Below are 21364 nucleotides of genomic sequence, written 5' to 3' on the forward strand. Positions count from 1 at the left end.
CATTCGAGAACCAAGGTACTACTGTAATAATTTTATTATTTATATGCCACCCATCTGACTGAGTTGCTCCAGCCACTCTGGGCAACTTCCAGGAAAATGAACGCCATGGAACTCTCAACAATTCTTTAGGGAATTAAAGCCGCAAGCCTGAACCCATTCACCTGGGATTCAATCCCACTCTAGGTGATTTACTTCTGAGCAGGCAGGATTGCGCTGTTGGTGTCTTGTGTTGAGGTGCTCTTCTTCATCGGGGCAGGATGTGCACAGCCTCCCTAGAAGTATTATCGATTGCGTCTGTGAATCATTTCCCATAAAACATCCTGAAGTGATTTAACAATAAAACACATATACGAAAGCAATTTCAACTGCTTCAAGACAGACTTGAAGAGGGATAAAAATCCCCACTTAAAAGGTTTGTTGGAAAGGGGAGCAGGAGACAAAAAGATAATAGAGGCAGCGTGTGTTTGATGTCTGTAGCGGGAGCAGTTCTAGAGGGTAGATGTAGGATCAATTTCCTGCAATAAAGTTGAAATGAAATCTATCCTCCTTCTATTGCCATCTCCTTTCTCCTGACCAAATGAAGCAGGGTGGTGGTGGTGTCAAGGATGGACTCCAATTCCCACCAGTCCCAGCCAGGGATGATGGGATTTGGTGTTCTACAACATCTGGAGAGTCAGGCGTTTCTCTACCTTGCATTAAAAGATCACAGAACCCACTGTAATTGCTCACTGGAGAGTCAAAGCCAGCTCCAGCTCCCAGGTAGGTCTACAAATCCTATTGCATTGTGATAACCGTGCATTTCCACTAAGGCAAAGTCCAACAACAAGCTATCCATCAATATACCCTGGCTTAAAGGAGCTTCATTAACATGTGACATGTCAATGAAGCTGCTGAGAGGGCCTCCTATGTAAGAAGGAGATATGTGATGGCAAACAATAATATTTTGGGTCATAGAATCATAGAACTGTAGAGTTGGAAGGTCCACCAAGGGCTATCTGGTCCAACCCACTGCAATGAAGGAATTTCAACTAAAGCATCCATGACAGATGGTCAGCCCATCTGACCTCTGTTTATAAGCCTCCAGTGAAGGGGATACCATCACCTTTCATGGGAGTCTGTTCCACTGTCGAACAGCTTTTAATGTCAGAAAGTTCTTCCTGATGGAATCTCCTTTCTTGTAACTTTGAACACATTGGTTCGGGCCCTACCTCCCCCCCCCCCCCCAAGCAGGAGAAAATGAGCTCATTTCAAGATTTATTGTGCATCCCACTTGAAACAGAGTTGTCATCTAATTCTGGTGGCCTTCAGGCCCACCTTGAGTGTGAGGGCGATGTTTGTGTCTGCTACCAGTACTGATCATAAGAACATTGGAAGAGCCTTCTGGATCAGGCCAGTGGCCCATCTAGTTCAGTTCTCCTCCTGTTCTCATGATGGTCAACCAGAAGCCTGTGGTAAACCTGAGAGCAGGATCCAAGCACACAAGTATTCTCCCCTCTTGTGGTCTCCAGCAATTGGTATTCAGGAGCAGTACACCATATCAGGTGTTGAGGTTGTGCATGTTGTGATTATGTAGTTGGGAGTTAGTCCTGGTTAAGAAAGCCCAACAGAGACTCTATCTCCTCAGAGCATTGCGAAAGAACAATGTCCATCAACATTTGATGATCTCCTTCTACAGGTTCACAATAGAAAGTGTCTTTTCATACTGCATCACGGTGTGGTATGCTGGTTTGACATCAACTGATGGGAAGTGCCTACAGAGGGTGGTGAATACAGCACAAGATATTATGGGCTGTCCCGTGAATCCACTGGATGATATTGTGGAAGAACGTTGCCTCAGGAGAGTGAGGAAAATTCTCAGGGATGATTCACACCTTGGCTGGCACTTTCTTGATCTCCTGCCCTCGGGCAGAAGATATGGAAGCATGATTAGTCGCACCAACAGGGTGAAGAACAGCTTCTATCCGTGGGCTGTTAGGCTGCTGAATGAAAAGATAACAACAGGGCAACTGACTTTCGGGTTTGGTGGGTGTGCGTCAGTAAACGAGGGGAATTAAGACTAAGAGAGCTGAGTGGGGGATGCTCGTGTAATCTCACTGTATACAAGTTGTACAAGTGACAATAAAGTATAAAGTATTAAAGTATCTTAAGGCAAAGTGGCAAAATATCAACCAGTGATTGCAGCAATGCTTGAAAGGGCATTGAGCTCTACCCCAAATGATGCCTGCCAAATTTCTGTTTTTCTTGGCTGCCCCTTGCAGCTAATACGTAGTTGGGGGGTTGTTTTATTTGTACTGCAAAGTTTGCACCTCCAAGCCAGGAGGTTGCAGCAGTCTGCTGATAAAGCTGATCACTGACACAAAATTGTGCGTTGGTAGAACCGGGCCCCAGCATCAAGATGTAACTGTGCTACTTTGTGAAGCTATGACATTGCCCTTTGGTGGCCATGTGGGACACTCTGGATTATGGGGTATAAGAAGGTATTCTCCCCTGCACTCATTGCATGCAGTGATGTTTCTGTTCTGCTGCAATTCGCCTTCTGCCAGAACCTACATATTTGTCTCTATGGCCTCCGTGGCAAAAGTATGTAACTTACGTACTTTATCTAATTACATACATTGAACTCTTCATTTCAACACGCCAAAAAATGCAATGCAGTTGGGGAAAACAATCAAATACATATCGTTTGTAGGCTGAAAGCAACAACAACCCTGAGTGTCAAGCATATTTTCTGGATTTATTTCCATTCTGGACATGGGATGTGTAAGTGAACATTGGCAATTCCACTCCTGTTTCCTCTGGAATTCTCTGACATCTCTACTCCGGGCTCCCCTTTTCATTACATCTGGAATACAGGCTATAGGGTTTTAGGGTGGCCCTGCAGTCAGTACCCCCTATCCAGGCCAGAGGAATTTCCATGTCTACTTGATGCTAGCGATGATGGCAGAACTCAGAGTTTTTCTGGGTAGAGAGTGGTGCAATTGCTTCTAGGCATCCTTCTAGAAACATAAGTTACTCAGTAGCCTGCTATGACGTCTTTGCCAAGTGCATCGCTGATAAAAATCTCTCTGGTCCATACCAACCTTGACTCCTCTTTACTGACCGCTTACTCAACAGGGCTGCCTTCAAGCTCTGCCGGAGCTGAGTTTCAGTTCTTGAACTAGAGAATACAGGCAAGGTGCTGGAATGGTTAGTTGACAAGCCCGGATCTTGCAGTTCTTGGTTTGCTCTAGCTGAGCAGGAGAGAGACTGTCATCTAGTTAAGTATTAGGAACATGGGAAGTTACCATCGACCAGTTCCTCCCGCACAGAGAAGCTATCTTAGATGGGCTTTGCATTTTACAACACTGAAGACCATAGGGTGAGAATTCCTCAGATGCCCCAACACTAGCTTTTCCAGGGAATAGGAAATATCAGAAGATATCATTTAAAACCTATTCTCATTGGGTAAATCCCTTGGGGCCAGCTCCAGTTTGGTATTCAGCAGCCTCGTGCTGACTTTGGAAACTGTTGAAACACACAAAAACATTTTTGTCAAAGAGGATGTCAATACAGCACTCTGCTAAGACAATCTGGTGAACTCGATATTGAAGACATCTTCAGGTTGTATTTGAACAGGAATCAGCCATGAGCAACATCAGTCCCCATTTGCTAAAGAGTCCCTGAGAATGTTTTCATCCTAGCTGCTGTGCTTTAAATGAAGGGGCTCCAGCCAGATTCATGCTGACTAAACTCACTAAGCAGTGTGCTGGGAAGAAAAATAGGAAGAAATAAATTTGTGCAGCTGGTGAAAACCACACAAGCACTCTGCACCCTGGGTATGATCTGAAGAGCACTCTGTGTCCAGCCTGCATTACCCAGATTCTAGGGAGTTCTCTTGCCTTGTGACCCTTCGCAATCATGGATGCCAAATCAAGAAAGGAAAAGGAAGTAGCGTGACTTCTCTCAGATAAATGCACCAGTGTTACAGAAGAAACATGAGCTGGCTTTATGCCTCAATGGGCTATTCCAGATAGCGGAGTCTAGTACAGTCATACCTCGGGTTACAGATGCTTCAGGTTGCGTTTTTTCGGGTTACGGACCGCCGAAACCCGGAAGTACTGAAATGGGTTACTTCCAGGTTACGGCAATCGCGCATGTGCAGAAGCGCTAAATAGCACTTTGTGCATGCGCAGAAGAGCCGACTCACAACCCGTGCGGGCGCAGACGTGCAGCTGCAGGTTGCGAATGCTGCGGGTTGCAAACGTGCATCCTGCACAGATCGTTCGCAACCCGAGCATCCACTGTAGTCCTAAAACAGGGTTGCAGAGCCCAAACAGGATTAAGGAGAGGATCTTGGGGAGAGGTGGGTACAGTACTTTTCTCTAGGACATCAGTGAAGATAGCATGAGAAGCCAACCGTTGTGCACGGCCTGATGGGGCTGGGTTGATTCCTGACTATGGTCTGCACCAGTGAAAACCACAGGCATCATATTCCTGGATCTTAAGACACCAGGGGAGGGGGGGAGCACTGATACAGCACTCCTGATCAATCTGGACAAACATCCTGTAAGCCAAGTTGGATTGTGGTTAAGTGTGCACAAATGCAGCACACTTCAACAGGTGCCAGACTTAAATCAAGACTGCTTAAATCAGCAAGAGAAAAAAGGCCCATCAAAACCAGTGATTTAAATCCAGCTCCCCACTGATAGCTCTTCACGTATTTCCCAAGCAGAAGCGCAAACCTGATCACCATTTATTTGTTGCACTGTATACACGTGGGGATTTTTGTAACTCATATTTTACTCACATTGCTTTCTTGTGATCAACATTCAAGACTTAAGTAACACCCCACCCCAAAAAATTACCCAAAGCACAGCAAAGGGAGTCTGAGCGGTTAAAGTCTAACTCTAGCTCATAATACGAAGTTTTAATATTTAACTATTGCTTAAGTAACTACAGGGCGATTGCGTTGATGAAAAATCCACCTGCAGTCAGGGAAAGTCTCGACCGAGCAGACTTGGGAGGGGGGAAGCTCTTCCTGGTGAGATTTTTATTGCACACTTATCCTGCCTCATTCGCTGGATTTTTCAGAGGCTCCTATTCTTAAATTAGGGGACAGGTGTGGTGCTGTGGATTAAACCACAGAGCCTAGGACTTGTCAAATTGGGCGGTTCGAATCCCCGCGACGGGATAAGTTCCTGTTACTCGGTCCCAGCTCCTGCCAACCAAGCAGTTCAAAAGCACGTCAAAGTGCAAGTAGATAAATAGGTACCACTCTGGCGGGAAGGTAAATGGCGTTTCCGGCGCTGCTCTGGTTTGCCAGAAGCTGCTTAGTCATGTTGGCCACATGACCCGGAAGCTGTACGCCGGCTCCCTCAGCCAGTAAAGCAAGATGAACACCGCAACCCCAGAGTTAGCCATGACTGGACCTAAAGGTCAGGGGTCCCTTTACCTTTTTATTCTTAAATTGCTTGTTTTTCTGAAAGCAAGCTGCCATTCTTTAACCAGAAGCTGCCTGCTATTCACAAATTGAAAAGGCAGTTTCCTCAAAAAGTCCAGGGAAGATATAAAGCACAGCTCAGGGTGTGATGGGGGGGGCATCCCTTTGCCCCACCCTGGCTAGAAAGCTAGCCCCGAATCTACTTTACCTCTGCTACCTACGGTTGGTTACTCATTATTCCTGTTTCGTTCTCAGACCATCTTCCTCACGGCCCCCGTTTCTTCCGAAAACTTCTGATTACTCAAATATTGTGACTGTCCTTTAGATGAAGGAGGGTGGACGCCAGCTCCCTGCCCAATCGTGGCTAATTAGCTGGCAAAATGCTGCAGAAGCATCGAGACAGCTCTGCAAGTACCCTAAGCATTATTGCTATGGCTGCGGTGTGAAATGTCAATTTGTAAACTCATTTGTTCCTTCTGACTCATTCCTCGCCCTGGAGAGGAGTCAAGATAACCTCAAACGAGGGGCGTATTGAGGCCATCTCTGGGATTGTTCCGAATCTTCTCCAGCTAAAATGCTTTCGATATTAATAGATCTCTTTCTTCTCTCGACCCCAGGTTCTCATCAGTAAAATAATTACACTTAACAGCCGCATGCGGTTGTTGTCGAGATAATTTAAGGCAAAAGGGTGCAGGCAGCAAGAAGAGATGGGCAGGAAAGGAGTTGCGGTAAAAAACTTCATTGGCATCAATTGCTAATGACGCCACTTAGTATTTATACAGAACTTTTCCAAAGTGCTCAAACACTGTTATCTTGACAACCTTCACAACATCCCCATGAGGTAGGCCATCTATTATCGTCCTCCGTGGGTCGTGCAAACGGCTATTCTGAATAATGTTTTTTGTACGGTAGGATAGGGAACCACTGGGTTACAGTGCCAGATTAGGAGACACAGCCAAATCCCCAATTTAGCCACAAAGCTGACTAGGTGACTGTTAAGTTGCGGGTGAACATATCAGACGACACAGCGATTCTTCAAACAGCTCTTGTTTATTCACAGACCCAGAACAGAACTGTAGGGTTCAGCCAGCCTGCTCCACTACAACGCAACAGTAACAACTTTCTGTAACTATCCAATCACTGAACGTCACTTTCAATTCCTTATTTGCATATGGGGACCTGAGTGAAAACTATCTACAGTATCCCCCTGCTGGCCCAGGGTGAGAACTTCAGTACGTAACAGTGACCCTGGCCCAGTAACTGTCTCTTAGCTTAAAACAAAAAAAATTCCTTCCAGTAGCACCTTAAAGACCAACTAAGTTAGTTCTTGGTATGAGCTTTCGTGTGCATGCACACTTCTTCAGATACACTGAAGTATCTGAAGAAGTGTGCATGCACACGAATGCTCATACCAAGAACTAACTTAGTTGGTCTTTAAGGTGCTACTGGAAGGAATTTTTTTTGTTTTGACTATGGCAGACCAACACGGCTACCTATCTGTAACTGTCTCTTAGCTTAACCTCCATCACAGGGTTGTTGTGGGAGTTAAACAGGGAAGGGAGAACTACATATGCCACGTTGAGCTCCTTGAAGAAGGAATAACACATGCAATAATAAGTGAAATATTGGAATACATGTACCCCCAGATACTGATCTTTGACATCTCCTATATATATTTATAGCAGGCATCACCCAGGCAAAATTAAGCAGATTTATCTGAAGGCAGCCCTGTATCGGCATTTCTTTATTTTTTTAAAATCCTGACTGTATTTAAACCGTTGCAAATTATTTTTTTTTAAGAATGGAACCAGTTGTTTTATGCCTCTCTGGTGCTGCTATTTTAATGATGCAATTCATGTCTTTGTCTTTAACCTATCTTTACTGTATTTTTGTGTCCTGAATCTGGAAGGAGCTGAAGAGCAAGTGGATTGATATTATTCTATTTTATACGCTTCCTTTCAAAAATATATTATCTTCCCGTCACGGCTTACAACATATAAAAACAATTTAAAACTGCATAAAGTGCAAGCAGTACACTAATAATGACAGCAGCAGTGATAAAACACCTTATTACTTCCAATTCAATTTCATCGGCCAGCCCAATAAAAATAGAAAATAGAAGCCGCTGCCTTTCGCAAACCTTCAATAAATGCAACTGCGAATAAGAATGTGTTTTAGAGTCTGCTGAAATGGTAGCAAGGAGAGAGCTGGCCATAAGGGCAACTGAAGCTTTCTTATACCAAATCAGATCACAGGTGCAGCTGACTCATCACTGTCTATACACTGACTGATAGCTGTTCTTCAGGCCCTCCCACTGAGCCATTGCAGTGACACAGAATGTTCACAAACATTCCAACTGCTGAAACAGGATTGGTAAAACACTGGACTGAAGGTGAGATAATATGAGAGAAAGGGGAAGGACAGGATAATCCTAAGGTTGAGTTTCTGTGTCAAAGCCAGATTTCAAAAGATACAAACTTTCTCAGTTTTTGCATTTATCTAGTGGCAAAAAGCTTCACTCCTTATGTTTCTCTCTGCCAGCTAACTCTTCAAACAGGCCTGCCTGAAATTTAAAAAGAGCCGTTGTAGCCCCAGTTAGAGGGCTGACTTTTTGGTTTGTACCTGGCCAGAGTTTTGAAGAAAGATTGATGGCCGAACTACAGTTACATTAAGCACACTGTTTGTTTGTTTGTTTGTTTGTTTGTTTGTTTGTAAATTTTATTTATGATTTTCGAGTTTTATACATTTCGATAATTTTACAGTTCAAATCATGACTTCTTTCCCCGATGGAACTCCTGGCGCCAGGACGACGGCAGCCCCGACGTGCTGCTTAGCATCCCCTCCAACCAGTGCAGCATCTTAATGTAGTGATTTCCCCCTCTGCATCCCTTTCATAACTCTATTTATATAAATCATTTGTGCATCCATAGTTCAAATTTTTACTACAAGTTTTCTCTCAATCCTACCAATGTATGTAACTCTTTACAATAGCCTTTCAACTAAATTATAAACTTTCCCCATTCTTTATTAAAGAGGTCCTCTCCCTGGTTTCTAATTCTGCCTGTAAGCTTTGCCATCCTGACCGACGCCGTTCATCAGTTTTGCCTGCCCCTCTTCTTTGGTCGGAGTTGTAGACCCTTAGGATCATCTAGTCCAACCCCCTGCAAAACACAGTCAGTGGCAGCCAAAGCAGCATGGCTCCATCAGTGGCGGATTTCTGTATAAACGAAGCCAAAATCCCTTATTTTGGCTGCTGATCCCTTATTTTTGAGGCTGCTGCCCCTTATTTTCAAATCTGTAAGTTGACAGCTACGGTCCGACACAACCACCCTTCTTTCCACCCTGTGACCTCTCTTCCACCAGATCGAAAGGCAGCGAGGGATCCCCACCGGCCCCACCTACTCAGGAGGAGGGGGAGGGAGGCGGTTGCACTCCCTCGGGGGAACCGACGCACCTTGGATCGCGCACAAAGGGGCGGATCGGGGGCCTGGAGGGGGCGGGCGCGCCGGAGGAAGAGGCGGCCAGTCGCGTTGGAGATCCGCTGGCTCCCTCCTCCTCCGGCTGCCTCCGCCCCTGGCGCGGGCGGGGATCGGCCGGGGTCGACCGGCCTGGGCTTGCGGGGAGGGAAAGAGGAAAAAGTTTCGCGGCCACGTGGGTGTCCCGTGCAGAGGGGCGGGGAGGGCGGGCCGGGCCTCCTCTTTTGACCCCTCGGCAGGCACCATCGGGGCTTCACTGAGCGCAGGAGCTGCATTCGCCCGGGGTGTCGCCATGCCTCCCGCCGAGATCATCAGCGGCAAGGCCGTTTCCGAGTAGGTCGCCGCCGCCGCCGCCCCCTCGGGGCTTTGGGGAGGACCGGGGTTTGCGCGCGGGGAGGCGGGGAGGAAGAAGACGCGTGTATGCATCGCTCTCGGGGCCTGCTAGGGCGCACTCGGGGCTGTAAGTGGGGGGGGGCGTGTTTTGCGCCCCACTTCTCCAAGACGGCCAGACCCCCCTTAGGATAAAGGATTCCGGGTTTGCTGCGCGCCCCAGCGCACGTCCGGACAGGAGTCTCCCGCGTGGAGTTCCGCGGGACTTGCGCGCCACTTGGCGTAGATTTCACCAGCTTCATGGAATGGTAGAGTTGGAAGGGACCACGGGGATCAGCTGCTCTTTGTCCCAGCGGGGGACTCGAACCCACGACCGTCAGGTTAAGAGTCTCGTGCTTGGAGGGAGGGAGCCCTCCCACGCGGACGCCCCCAAAGCCACGTGCCGTTTCCCTTCGCTTCCATCCAACTTATTCGTTGTTGCATGAAGTTGCCGTTCGTTTTAACTTCTTTCTTCTTCTTTTTTGAAATCGCCCGCCTTCCTCCCATCGCCTGGAGGCCAAAGGAGGGTCCTGTGCCCGGTTCCCAGGTGGTCTCCCATCCAGGCACGGGCCAGATACGGCGCTGCTGAGCCTCTGCAAGGTGGTGGTGTCCTAGGGCTGTAAATCGAACCCGAGACTGGCCTTTTCCTCCAGGGCAGGGCTAGCTGCCCCGTGGCTCTCTCCAGCTGCTGTTGGGCTGGCAACTCAGATCAGCCCCAGCCAGCATGGCCAGTCGTCAGGGATAGATCAGTCGCTAGAGCATAGAACCAAAGACTTGTCGAGTTGGAAGGGACCCCGAGGGTCATCCAGTCCAACCCCCTGCAACACAGGAATATGCAGCTGCCCCATGCAGGAATCGAACCTGCAACCTTGGCATTATCAGCACCATGCTCTGACCAACTGAGCTATGGGGCTCTTTAATTTCAGGGACATTGGTTCAAGCAAGAGATTTCTGCATTGTAGGGGGTTAGACTAGATGACCGTCGTGGTCCCTTCCAACCCTACAATTCTATGATTTTACCCCTGCACCCTGAGGGTTGCATTCCATTCTGGGCAACGTTTTATTCTTTACTATTATCATTATATATTTACTTACTTGCAAGGAAGGTGGTTTACAAACAAAAATAAGAACTGCTAAAAACTCAAGTGCAGGGACAACAATCAGAATTTAAACTATATAGATAAAATACCTTAAAAGCATACGGATAACTGCAATTAAAGCAGCATGGCACCAGCCCTTTCTTTAAAAGCAGTCTGTTCCCAGCAGCCCATTGGAACGTGAAGGTGGGAGGACAGCAAGGAGGGAGCGAGTCGAGCTTCTCGAGGGATGGAGTTTGGGAGCTGCCACCACCGAGAAGGCCCTGTCCTGCAACCCCCACCAAGAATGCCTGTGAGGGTGGTGGGACGGAGATAATAGATCAAAGCCAGCATTTTGAACGATGCCCAGATATAGATTGGTACCTGGTGGAGCTGTCGTACAAAGGGAGCCATTATGCTCCCTGGAGCCTTTGGGGAGCCATGCCTCAGTGCTGTGCATGGAGGAAGGCAAAAGTGGCCAGAGCAGCGAATGCGAATGCTGCCTTTCTACAGCAGGAGAGCTTCTCAGCATGTGCTCCTTCACCTTGTCTCTGTTCTCCATCTACACAACAAAGGACAGTGGACGCTTGGGTTGCGAATGTGATCCATGCGGGAGGCACGTTCACAACCCGCAGCGCTGTGTCTGCGGGTTGCGATTTGGCGTTTCTGCGCATGCGCATGCGCAAAGCGCAATTTAACGCCTCTGCGCATGCGCGAGTGCTGAAACCCGGAAGTAACCCATTCCGGTGCTTCCGGGTTTGGCACGGTACACAACCCAAAAACACGCAACCTGAAGCGTCTGTAACCCGAGGTATGACTGTATTATCAGACTTGGAGAGGACACATTCCAGCCTGGCAGAAATACTGGGAGAGGACCAGGGAGGAGGGCTGTGGCCTGCAGAGATTTCCAATGGAATTGTCTCCTGTCTCCCTTTATTGCTCTGCTGGCTTAATATTAACCCAGTGGCTGGTCCGTGACTGATTAACATTTGATTCCTTGATCCTGAAATCATATGCGTGTGTCTTAAACTATGTCCTCTTTTGAAACCTTTGCTTTTAAAGCTCACTTTTTTCCAGGGGCCTGGCTGAAGAAGCTGCTTTTAGTTTTATTCCTCTGTCATTGTACCTGCATGCTGCACAAAACAAAAAACCTCACCTGTTAGATTTCTGCCTGCGCCTAGGAGGCTTGTTAGACCTCTTTGCAGCATGAGAGCAGAAGCTGCCTCCCTTGTTCCGTCTGTGTGAGGTTTTGTGCTTCTGCAAAAGACTGCTCCCTTCCTCTCCCCAAGCTGCCCCAGAGGGTTGGGGAAAATCTTGAAATCTTTGTGCTGTTGAAATGATGGGGTCAGTGTTATACTGGATTCCACCATGAGTGTTGCCATTGTCCTGCAGTCTCTTTTCTGAAGCTCATCGCTACCCTTGAGTGCAGGGGTGCATTGGAGCTGAAAATTATGCAAACCATGGGATGCTGTCTTCAGTCCAAGCCAGCATGACCAGTGGTCAGCGGTGATTGGAACTGCAGTCCTGCAAGGCCGCAGGTTCCCAGTCCTTTATATATGTGCTCAGCTCCCATCATCCCTGACCATTGGCAATTTATTGATTTGTGAATTGGACATATACGTCCCTAGGCAATTTGCAGGCAGGGAGCTGTAGTTTAGTTTTAGGGTGGTGGGGATTATAGTTCCGCGAGAGGTAAACTACAGTTCCCATGATTATTATGGGGCAAGTCATTGGCTTTAAATGTATAGCACTTATGCAACCAGAGCTGATGGCTGGGCGATGTGGACTGCTTTAATTTAGTGGCGCTGCTTTCATTACTGCCGCTGAATCCATACGGGTTGACCTTCATATGTCAATTTTGCATTGGAAGCAGATAATTGGCATCTGATCCAGCTGCCTTTCCCTTCTCCCCCCTCCCCTGCTCACCACCCAATTGCACAATTTTAACACAGCGCTGGAAGTGGAAAGACAAGGGAGCCAGCAAAGCAAACAGCTTCAGGCAAGAGCACTGCACTACAGGATCTGGGCCTGCATGAAATTTAACCAGGGAGCCTTTGTAGTTTCATCTGGTTGAACTTGCAAGCCTGTGGAATGCCCTAGCCCTTTATTTGTGAAATTCCTGCAGCAACATATGCCCTTTCCCCCTTTTCGGGTTCTTGGAACGCTCACACAAATGTGTCTTCCAAGCAATTCCCATAGATAACCATAGAGGTGTGTTTCTTTCCAGCAAATTTTTATACTTCTCCCAGACTCTATACAAATTCTTCCTGATAATGTGGTTTGTAATACTCATATAAATTTTAGCTTTTCCCATACCAGACAAGCATGCCTGCCAAATTTTATGTCATGACCTTCTAGATCTAAAATGTCTGCATTTCCCAATACGATCCATTATTTTAACCAGCACAAGCAGGCTGCCTCATAATACAATTGCAGGGCAAAGCCTCCTCTTTCTTTTAAATCTATCAAAATTTTATGTTTAGTTCATGGCTTTCCCCCCTGCCAGGTAAATTTAGAGATATATTTTTTCCATTATTTGAGGCAACAATATTTATTTATTTCTGTTCCCCATTTTACAGATGGGGAAATTCTGTTTACAACTGCTCAATCCAGATTATTCTTTGAAATGACCTACAACTTGAGAACAGCTTTGAATCTGTGTTTTCTGTTGAAGCAGGGCTCTAGGCTGCCTTGGGCTCTCTGCTGTTGGGGATACCATTCATACAACACTTCAATTTACACTAGAAGACAAAAGGGACCTTTTTGTTTGGCGGTGGTAGTAGTTTACTTGACAAAAGGCCACATTGCACATTGCATTTTTCCTGCATAGCAATCAGATCATTATACCAACCTGGTACTCTCCAGATAGTGTTAGAAACTCAGTTATATAATAACCTTGGTGCCAAATGGCTCCTCAAACCAAGGTTACAGTTGCTAAAATGGAAGGTCTAATTAGCATTTTGGCATACCCGTATTTTTTGCTCTATAAGACGCACCAGACCACAAGACGCACCTAGTTTTTGGAGGAGGAAAAAAAGGAAAAAAATATTCTGAATCTCAGAAGCCAGAACAGCAAGAGGGCTCGCTGCGCAGTGAAAGCAGCAATCCCTCTCGCTGTTCTGGCTTCTGGGATAGCTGCGCAGCCTGCATTCGCTCCATTAGATGCACACACATTTCCCCTTACTTTTTAGGAGGGAAAAAGTGAGTCTTATAGAGCAAAAAATACGGTAAGTCTTTTTTTTCCTGACTGTGATTGATTCTAAGTTAAACGTCTGCCTAGTTCAGATGACAACTTTGAGCTAGATTAAGAACTTAATTAAATAGAAAAGTCACTTGATCCAGGGACAGCCCACACATATATTGGCCTATTTCAACCTCTTTTTCTTAACGGTGACACAGAGCATTCATGACGTCAGAATATTCTTCACAACTGTGAGCAGGGCAGTGGGGTGGGCTAAGTGGAAGACAAGCGACAACAGTTAACTACAACGTTGTTCACTGCTCTTGTTCAGGCTGCACAGGAAAAGCGTTTTGGTTCCTGAAATCCATTCTGATTCTGCAGATAAAATATAATGGGTAGAATTCTTCAGGGTGTGTTACTAGTGTGTGAGCACAGTCCAAGGATCCCTAGGCTTGCACCTCCAGATTTTGGAGGTATCAGGTGCTGTCCTATCAGCCTGGCACCCGCACTTGGTCACAAGTGGTCAGTAGCTAGGTGCAAAATGTGAATTTCGAAAACAGCCTCCAGATGTTCTGGACTACAACTCCTGGCTGGGACTGATGGAAATTGCAGTCCCAAACATTTGGAGGACACCAAGTTGATGACGTCTGCAGAAGCGTGAAACCAAGAAGTAAATGTTGCAGCAAATGCTATTGCTACATTGATTGTGCCACAATAAATCTGTATGTCTTTTTCAGTTGCCACAAAGTTATTTAATATATAGATACAGTGGTGCCTCGGGTTACAGACGCTTCAGGTTACAGACTCCACTAACCCAGAAATCGTACCTCAGGTTAAGAACTTTGCTTCAGGATGAGAACAGAAATTGCACAGTGGTGGCAGGAGGCTAAAGTGGTGTCTCAGGTTAAGAATAGTTTCAGGTTAAGAACGGACCTCCAGAATGAATTAAGTACGTAACCAGAGGTTACATTGCTGTAGGGATGCGAGTGACGCTGTGGGTTAAACCACCACTTGGGCTTGCTGATCGAAAGGTTGGCGGTTCAAATCCTCGCAACGGGGTGAGCGCCCGTTGCTCTGTCCCAGCTCCTGCCAACCTAGCAGTTCGAAAGCATGCCAGTGCAAGTAGATAAATAGGTACCACTCCGGCGGGAAGGTAAACGGCGTTTCCGTGTGCTGCTCTGGTTTCGTCAGAAGCAGCTTAGTCATGCTGGCCACATGACCCAGAAAAACTGTTTGCAGAAGCGAACAAACGCCGGCTCCCTCGACCTGTAAAGCGAGATGAGCGCCGCAACCCCAGAGTCATTCACGGCTGGACTTAATTGTCAGGGGTCCCTTGACCTTTATACATTGCTGTATCTGATCACACGTTATCTTGCTGAGATGTGGGACAGACCAAAGAAGGTACTTTGCTCCCACAGTTTTTTGTTTACTATCACATTTACGTCCTTCCTTTTCTCTGGGTGGTGTGCATTGTGGCCCCGCTCCATTTTACCCTCACAACAACCCTGTGAGGTTGGTTAGGATGAGAAGCTGTGACAGAACCATGGGCGAGCGTCATGTACTGAGGGCCACCAACATGGACGTCTTTAAAAGAGAATCAGACACGATGGCTATGTTCCTGTACAAAATCTAACCTTCATATTTGTAGCCCCACCCACCCCCGTCCCAGCCCACCTCAGAAGGTCGCTAAGACTTAAACGCGGCCCTCCCTACAACAAAAGTTTCCCACGCATGTATTAGGGCAAAATATGAAGAACAATAGGTTTTATTTATTTGGGACAAGTTAGGGGCACCTGTAGGGATGCGGGTGGTGCTGTGGGTTAAACCACAGAGCCTAGGACTTGCCGATCAGAAGGTCGGTGGTTCGAATCCCCGCGATGGGGTGAGCTCCCGTTGCTCGGTCCCAGATCCTGCCAACCTAGCAGTTTGAAAGCACGTCAAAGTGCAAGTAGATAAATAGGTACCGCTCCGGCGGGAAGGTAAACGGCGTTTCCGTGCGCTGCTCTGGTACGCCAGAAGGGGCTTAGTCATGCTGGCCACATGACCTGGAAGCTGTACGCCGGCTCCCTCGGCCAATAAAGCGAGATGAGCGCCACAACCCCAGAGTCAGCCACGACTGGACCTAAATGGTCAGGTGTCCCTTTACCTTTCGGGGCACCTGTAATCTCTTGTACTGGGACTTCAGCCCTCGCTTCCTGCCCCTAGCATTGCAGCCGAGGGAGATATTTGAGTGGGTTTTGGTGAAATATTAACTAGCTGACATTTAGAACAGATTGTCCTTTATGGCTCATCACAGAATCTGCCAACTCTAAAAATTGTGAAACAAAAGTTAGCAGGGGAGGTGCTAACTGCTAACAGATTCAGGTGTTGTATTTTTGCCGATTCATAGAATTGTACAGTTGGAAGGGGTCCCTGAGGGTTATTTTATTTTATTTATTTATTGAATTTATATACTGCCCTATACCTGGGGGGCTTCAGGGCGGTTCACAGAATAAAATCAAGATATAAAACCACAAAATAAATAATAAAAATAAAAACAACAACCCAGTAGCCCCCCCCCAAAAAACCCCCACACATTTTAAAAGGGCATGTGATGTAAATCAGATCAACCAAAAGCCTGGGTTGAAAGAATGTTTTTGCCTGGTGCCTAAAGGTGTATAATGAAGGTGCCAGGTGAATGTCCTTTGGGAGAGTCCAACACTGCCATCCAGGAATCTCAACTAGTTCATCCATGGCAGATGGCCATCCAACCTCTGCTTAAAAACCCCCAAGGAAGGAGAGTCCACAACCTCCCAAGGGAGGTTTTGCAGGCAAAGTATTATCTTAAGAGACAACACCAGAAGACACTACTGCGCTAGCTGGACCAATGGTCTCACTTGGTATAATGATAATATAATAAATTTTTATTTATACCCCGCCCTCTCCAGCCAGAGCCGGGCTCAGGGCTGCTAACACCAGTAAAATTACAATAAAAACATAATGGGAGGGGGAGCCACACCAATTTTAAAATACAGGTTAAAATACAATTTAAAATGCAGCCTCATTTTAATAGTAGCCCATAGATCAAAACCATAAGGAGAGGGAAACATAAGGGTCAGACTGAGACCAAACCAAAGGCCAGGCGGAACAGCTCTGTCTTGCAGGCACTGCTGAAAGATGTCAAGTCCCACAGGGCCTTAGTCTCTTGTGACAGAGTGTTCCACCAAGTCAGGGCCAGTACTGAAAAGACCCTGGCCCTAGTTGAGAGAGCATCCTTTGTCAGTGGTTCCTGGTGGTGGCAATGTTTTAGGTGGTGCTGGCAGCTGGCTCTAGCCACCCTTTTAATTTCCCGCAATTCCCCAGATCGGGGTTATTATGGGATATTTAAAGGGTGGCAAGACCCACCCATCTGGTGCTTTTTAGAGTGCTGGACTAGCAAAGAAATTAAGGGTGGGGATTGGGTGTGAATCTGCGGTGGTTCTCCTAATCTGCCCAGCTATGCCAAATGTTGGTGACAGATCTGCGTAGCACACTGGTTTCCTCCAGGTAGAAGTAATAATTTGCTTAGGTGTGAGTATTAACTTCTTTGCAGCCAGAACCAGATTTTTATCCAAAAGAAGAAGAAGAAGAAATCATGCCTAGAATCTAGCCCCTATCCCTAGAAATTGCTGGTGGGCTTATGATCCATTCTCAGAATCATGGGTTCTGCAGATTTTCCCTTGTGCATTTTTACAAGTGCATTGCCAAAACCTACATAATGAATAAATGGGTTATGTCAGCCTTTGCCGACCTGCTGCTCTCCAGATGTCAAAACTAGTTCCCAACATCTGGAGGGTGCCAGGATGGGCAAAGTAAGAAGCAGAAAGCTATAAAATCAAAGCAAAACACTTTTAAACAGAGGTCAGTAGCTGAAGATCTGCATAGTTTGTCAGATATTATGAATATCTACAGGCTGAAAATGGGCCTTACGCTTTTTAATTAAAACCTTTTTTTATTTGCAAAAGCAGTTTCTGTTACCTGCAGCTGCACCCTGCGCTCAGTAGATGGCATTGCAATGCGAGTATTATTATTTCTGCAAACCGGCGTGGTGCAGTGCGCCTCAAGAGTGACTGTAATAGCAACTGGCGGATCCATTTGATTTTGTTTTCACTGGGGTTCTTATTTTTAAATCTTATTATTTTTAAACGCACAATGAATGTGCCTGACTTAATCTTTTTAGCTTGTGCCTGAACAGCAGTTGGAGACCAGCTATATCATGAACAAGAAACAGCTACTTATCCATGAGATCCTACGTATAGTACAGATGAGAATGAATTGTGGTTTCTTTGTGTTGGCGTAGCTCATTGTGTTTGCTTTTCTGTTCCTAAATCGGGTGGAGTGAGAGCCAGCATGGTGTAATTTGAGAGCCAGTGTGGTATTTTGGTTAGGGTGTCTGACTAGGAACCTGGGAGAGACCAGGGTTCGAGTCCAGTTCTGGGCACCACAGTTCAAGAAGGACACTGACAAACTGGAACGTGTCCAGAGGAGGGCAACCAAAATGGTCAAAGGCCTGGAAACGATGCCTTATGAGGAACGGCTAAGGGAGCTGGGCATGTTTAGCCTGGAGAAGAGGAGGTTAAGGGGTGATATGATAGCCATGTTCAAATATATAAAAGGATGTCACATGGAGGAGGGAGAAAGGTGGTTTTCTGCTGCTCCAGAGAAGCGGACACGGAGCAATGGATCCAAACTACAAGAAAGAAGATTCCACCTAAACATTAGGAAGAACTTCCTGACAGTAAGAGCTGTTTGACAGTGGAATTTGCTGCCAAGGAGTGTGGTGGAGTCTCCTTCTTTGGAGGTCTTTAAGCAGAGGCTTGACAACCATATGTCAGGAGTGCTCTGATGGTGTTTCCTGCTTGGCAGGGGGTTGAACTCGATGGCCCTTGTGGTTTCTTCCAATTTTATGATTCTATGATTCTTCACTTGGCCATGAAGCTCACAGGGTGGCCTTGGGCCCGTCACTGCCCCTCAGCCTGACCTACCTCACAGGGTTGCTGTGGGAATTACACAAGGGGGAGAACTATGTGCGCCACCCTGAGCTCCTCGGAGAAAAATGCGGGATGCAATCAGTAATAATAATAATAATTTATTATTTATACCCTGCCCATCTGGCTGAGTTTCCCCAGCCACTCTGGGCGGCTCCCAATCAAGTGTTAAAAACAATACAGCATTTAATATTACAAATTTCCCTAAACAGGGTTGCCTTCAGATGTCTTTTAAAGATAGGATAGCTGCTTAATTTCTTCACATCTGAAGGGAGGGTGTTCCACAGGGCGGGCGCCACTACCGAGAAGACCCTCTGCCTGGTTCCCTGTAACTTGGCTTCTCACAATGAGGGAACCGCCAGAAGGCCCTCGGCGCTGGACCTCAGTGTCTGGGCAGAACGATGGGGGTGGAGACGCTCCTTCAGGTATACTGGACCGAGGCCGTTTAGGGCTTTAAAGGTCAGCACCAACACTTTGAAATGTGCTCGGAAACGTACTGAGACCAATGCAGAGTAACAAATGGCGTGTTTACACAGATGTTTCCCGTGAAAATGCATGGATTTCCTTGCTGCCTCTTGAAAACTGCTTTACAGTGGTACCTCGGGTTAAGAACTTAATTGGTTCTGGAGGTCCGTTCTTAACCTGAAACTGTTCTTAACCTGAAGCACCACTTTAGCTAATGGGGCCTCCCGCTGCTGCCGCTGTGCAATCTCTGTTCTCATCCTGAAGCAAAGTTCTTAACCCGAGGTACTATTTCTGGGTTAGCTGAGTCTGTAACCTGAATTGTATGTAACCCGAGGTACCACTGACTCTGTGATTGGACCTTGGTGTCTTGGACTGCATGCTTTGCATGCAGAAGGTTGCGGGTTCAGTCCCCAGCATCTCCCCAGAGAGCTGCTGCCAGTCAGTGTGGACACTACAGTGGTACCTCAGGTTACATACGATTCAGGTTACATACGATTCAGGTTACAGACTCCGCTAACCCAGAAATATTACCTCAGGTTAAGAACTTTGCTTCAGGTTAAGAACAGAAATCGTTCAGCGGCAGCAGGAGGCCCCATTAGCTAAAGTGGTGCTTCAGGTTAAGAACAGTTTCAGGTTAAGTACGGACCTCCGGAACGAATTAAGCTCTTAACCCGAGATACCACTGTACTGAGCTAGGTGGACCAAAGGTCTGATTCAGTATAATGCAGCTCCCTGGGTCCTTACAGTTTTGCTTTGTCACAATTTCTCTCTCCACCTTCATGCATTATGGCAGCGTTCCCCAACCTGGTGCCTCCCAGGACTACATCTCCCATCACCCTGACCAGGCTGGCTGGGGCTGATGGGAGTTGTAGTCCACAACATGGAGGGCGCCAAGTAGGGGAAGTTTCCTCTATGGGTAGAGGTAGCAAAGTAGTAGTTAGGGGTACATAGGTTCCAAGATTAAGTCTTCCAGAAAGTTCCAAGTTGGTTTGAACCCTGGCACATCTGTTTGGAACTCTACTTCTCCTAGTTTTTCCTGCTGCTGGATTTGTGACCGGTGCCTTCCTTTTCTCCCTCCGATCTCTTCCTTTTCTAGGCAAGTGAGGCAGAGACTCAAGAGCCAAGTGGCAGAAATGAAGGAGAGAGTCCCAGGCTTCAGACCAGGCCTTGCAATTCTACAGGTTAGCGGCTATATCTACAATTTTGAGATTTGTTTTCATCTAAAGCAGATTCTCACAGGGTCAGACGTTACAGCGTCATTCACCCACTTGGATGTCCTCATGATATTTTGGACAGAATTTCACGCAAAAACAGTTTTTCTGTAATATCTATCTATCTATCTATCTATCTATCTGAAACTTTGGCATTGGCCTGTCTGGAACGGTGTAATCCGTGGCCACTTTGTGTCTTGAAATAATACTTATTATCTGCGAAGCAGTCTTTGGGAGGAGGAAATTAAAATTTATAGGGATGAGGAAAGGCTTAACCCTTTTCCCCCATTTGCTATTGCCCATTTCAGTGGAATTTCAGTGACCGAAGAGGAACGTCAGGAAGCAGACGGTTCTTGTGTAATGTGGGATTTGGTATGGAGGCCTATTATTAGAGGGTGGGGTTGCCCCAAACTGGGAGGTCTGCTAATTTTGTGTGAGGTTCCCTCCTCCATACCAATAGGACCCTTAAAGGAGGGTCCTATTACCGTCTGGATGAGCTTGGGGGGGGGGGCGAGGAGACACCCTGTCAGGAAAGGATTTGATGAAATAATTAATTGAACTAGAATACAAAAAAGGGAGGTGTGAGGAGGTCAAGGAAACAAGTAAATGAAAGACAAGATATGGAAAGATGGATTTTTAAAAAAAATGTTTTTACTTTTTCTGTATTTTGTATTTTCTGTTTTTCTGTTTTTCTTTTTGTAATCTTTTTGAAACTTTAATAAATATTATTTAAAAAAAAACCAAAGAGGAGACACCCTGTCAGTGGTTACACAATTGGGCGGGGGGGATGAGAAACTTTTCTTTCATTGACTTCCTTGAGCTAAGTTATCTTAGGAACCGAACCAAAACTAAGTGAAACTAATAAATTGCCTTCTGTTTGTGATTTATTTTTTTCCTCTTCCTCCTTCTAAAGGTTGGTGATCGGGATGATTCAAATCTCTACATTAACATGAAACTCAAGGCCGCTGCTGAGGTAATATTACCCACACACCCAAATAGCATAGGGTTCTCTGGAGTGTTTCATTCCCCCTTTTCACTTTGGTGTTGATAATTTAATAATAATAAAATAATAATAATAATAATAATTATTTATACCCCGCCCATCTGGCTGAGTTTCCCCAGCCACTCTGGGCGGCTCCCATTCAAGCGTTAAAAACAGTA

General features: G+C 46.4%; 1 protein-coding gene across 1 annotated transcript in view; it reads left to right on the forward strand.

Annotated features, from left to right (window-relative positions):
* The first annotated feature begins 9072 nt into the window (after positions 1 to 9072).
* Positions 9073 to 21364, forward strand: part of MTHFD1 (methylenetetrahydrofolate dehydrogenase, cyclohydrolase and formyltetrahydrofolate synthetase 1) — a 75233-nt gene continuing 62941 nt past the window's right edge. Inside the window, exons 1-3 of the mRNA XM_081910642.1 lie at positions 9073 to 9228; positions 20089 to 20173; positions 21117 to 21176. Of these exons, the coding sequence (XP_081766768.1) occupies positions 9188 to 9228; positions 20089 to 20173; positions 21117 to 21176 (186 nt within the window). The 5' untranslated portion in view covers positions 9073 to 9187. The remainder of the gene's footprint in view (positions 9229 to 20088; positions 20174 to 21116; positions 21177 to 21364) is intronic.

The sequence above is a fragment of the Podarcis melisellensis genome (genome assembly GCF_964234715.1).
Source record: "Podarcis melisellensis genome assembly, chromosome: 1".
In the NCBI taxonomy this organism is placed as follows: domain Eukaryota; kingdom Metazoa; phylum Chordata; class Lepidosauria; order Squamata; family Lacertidae; genus Podarcis; species Podarcis melisellensis.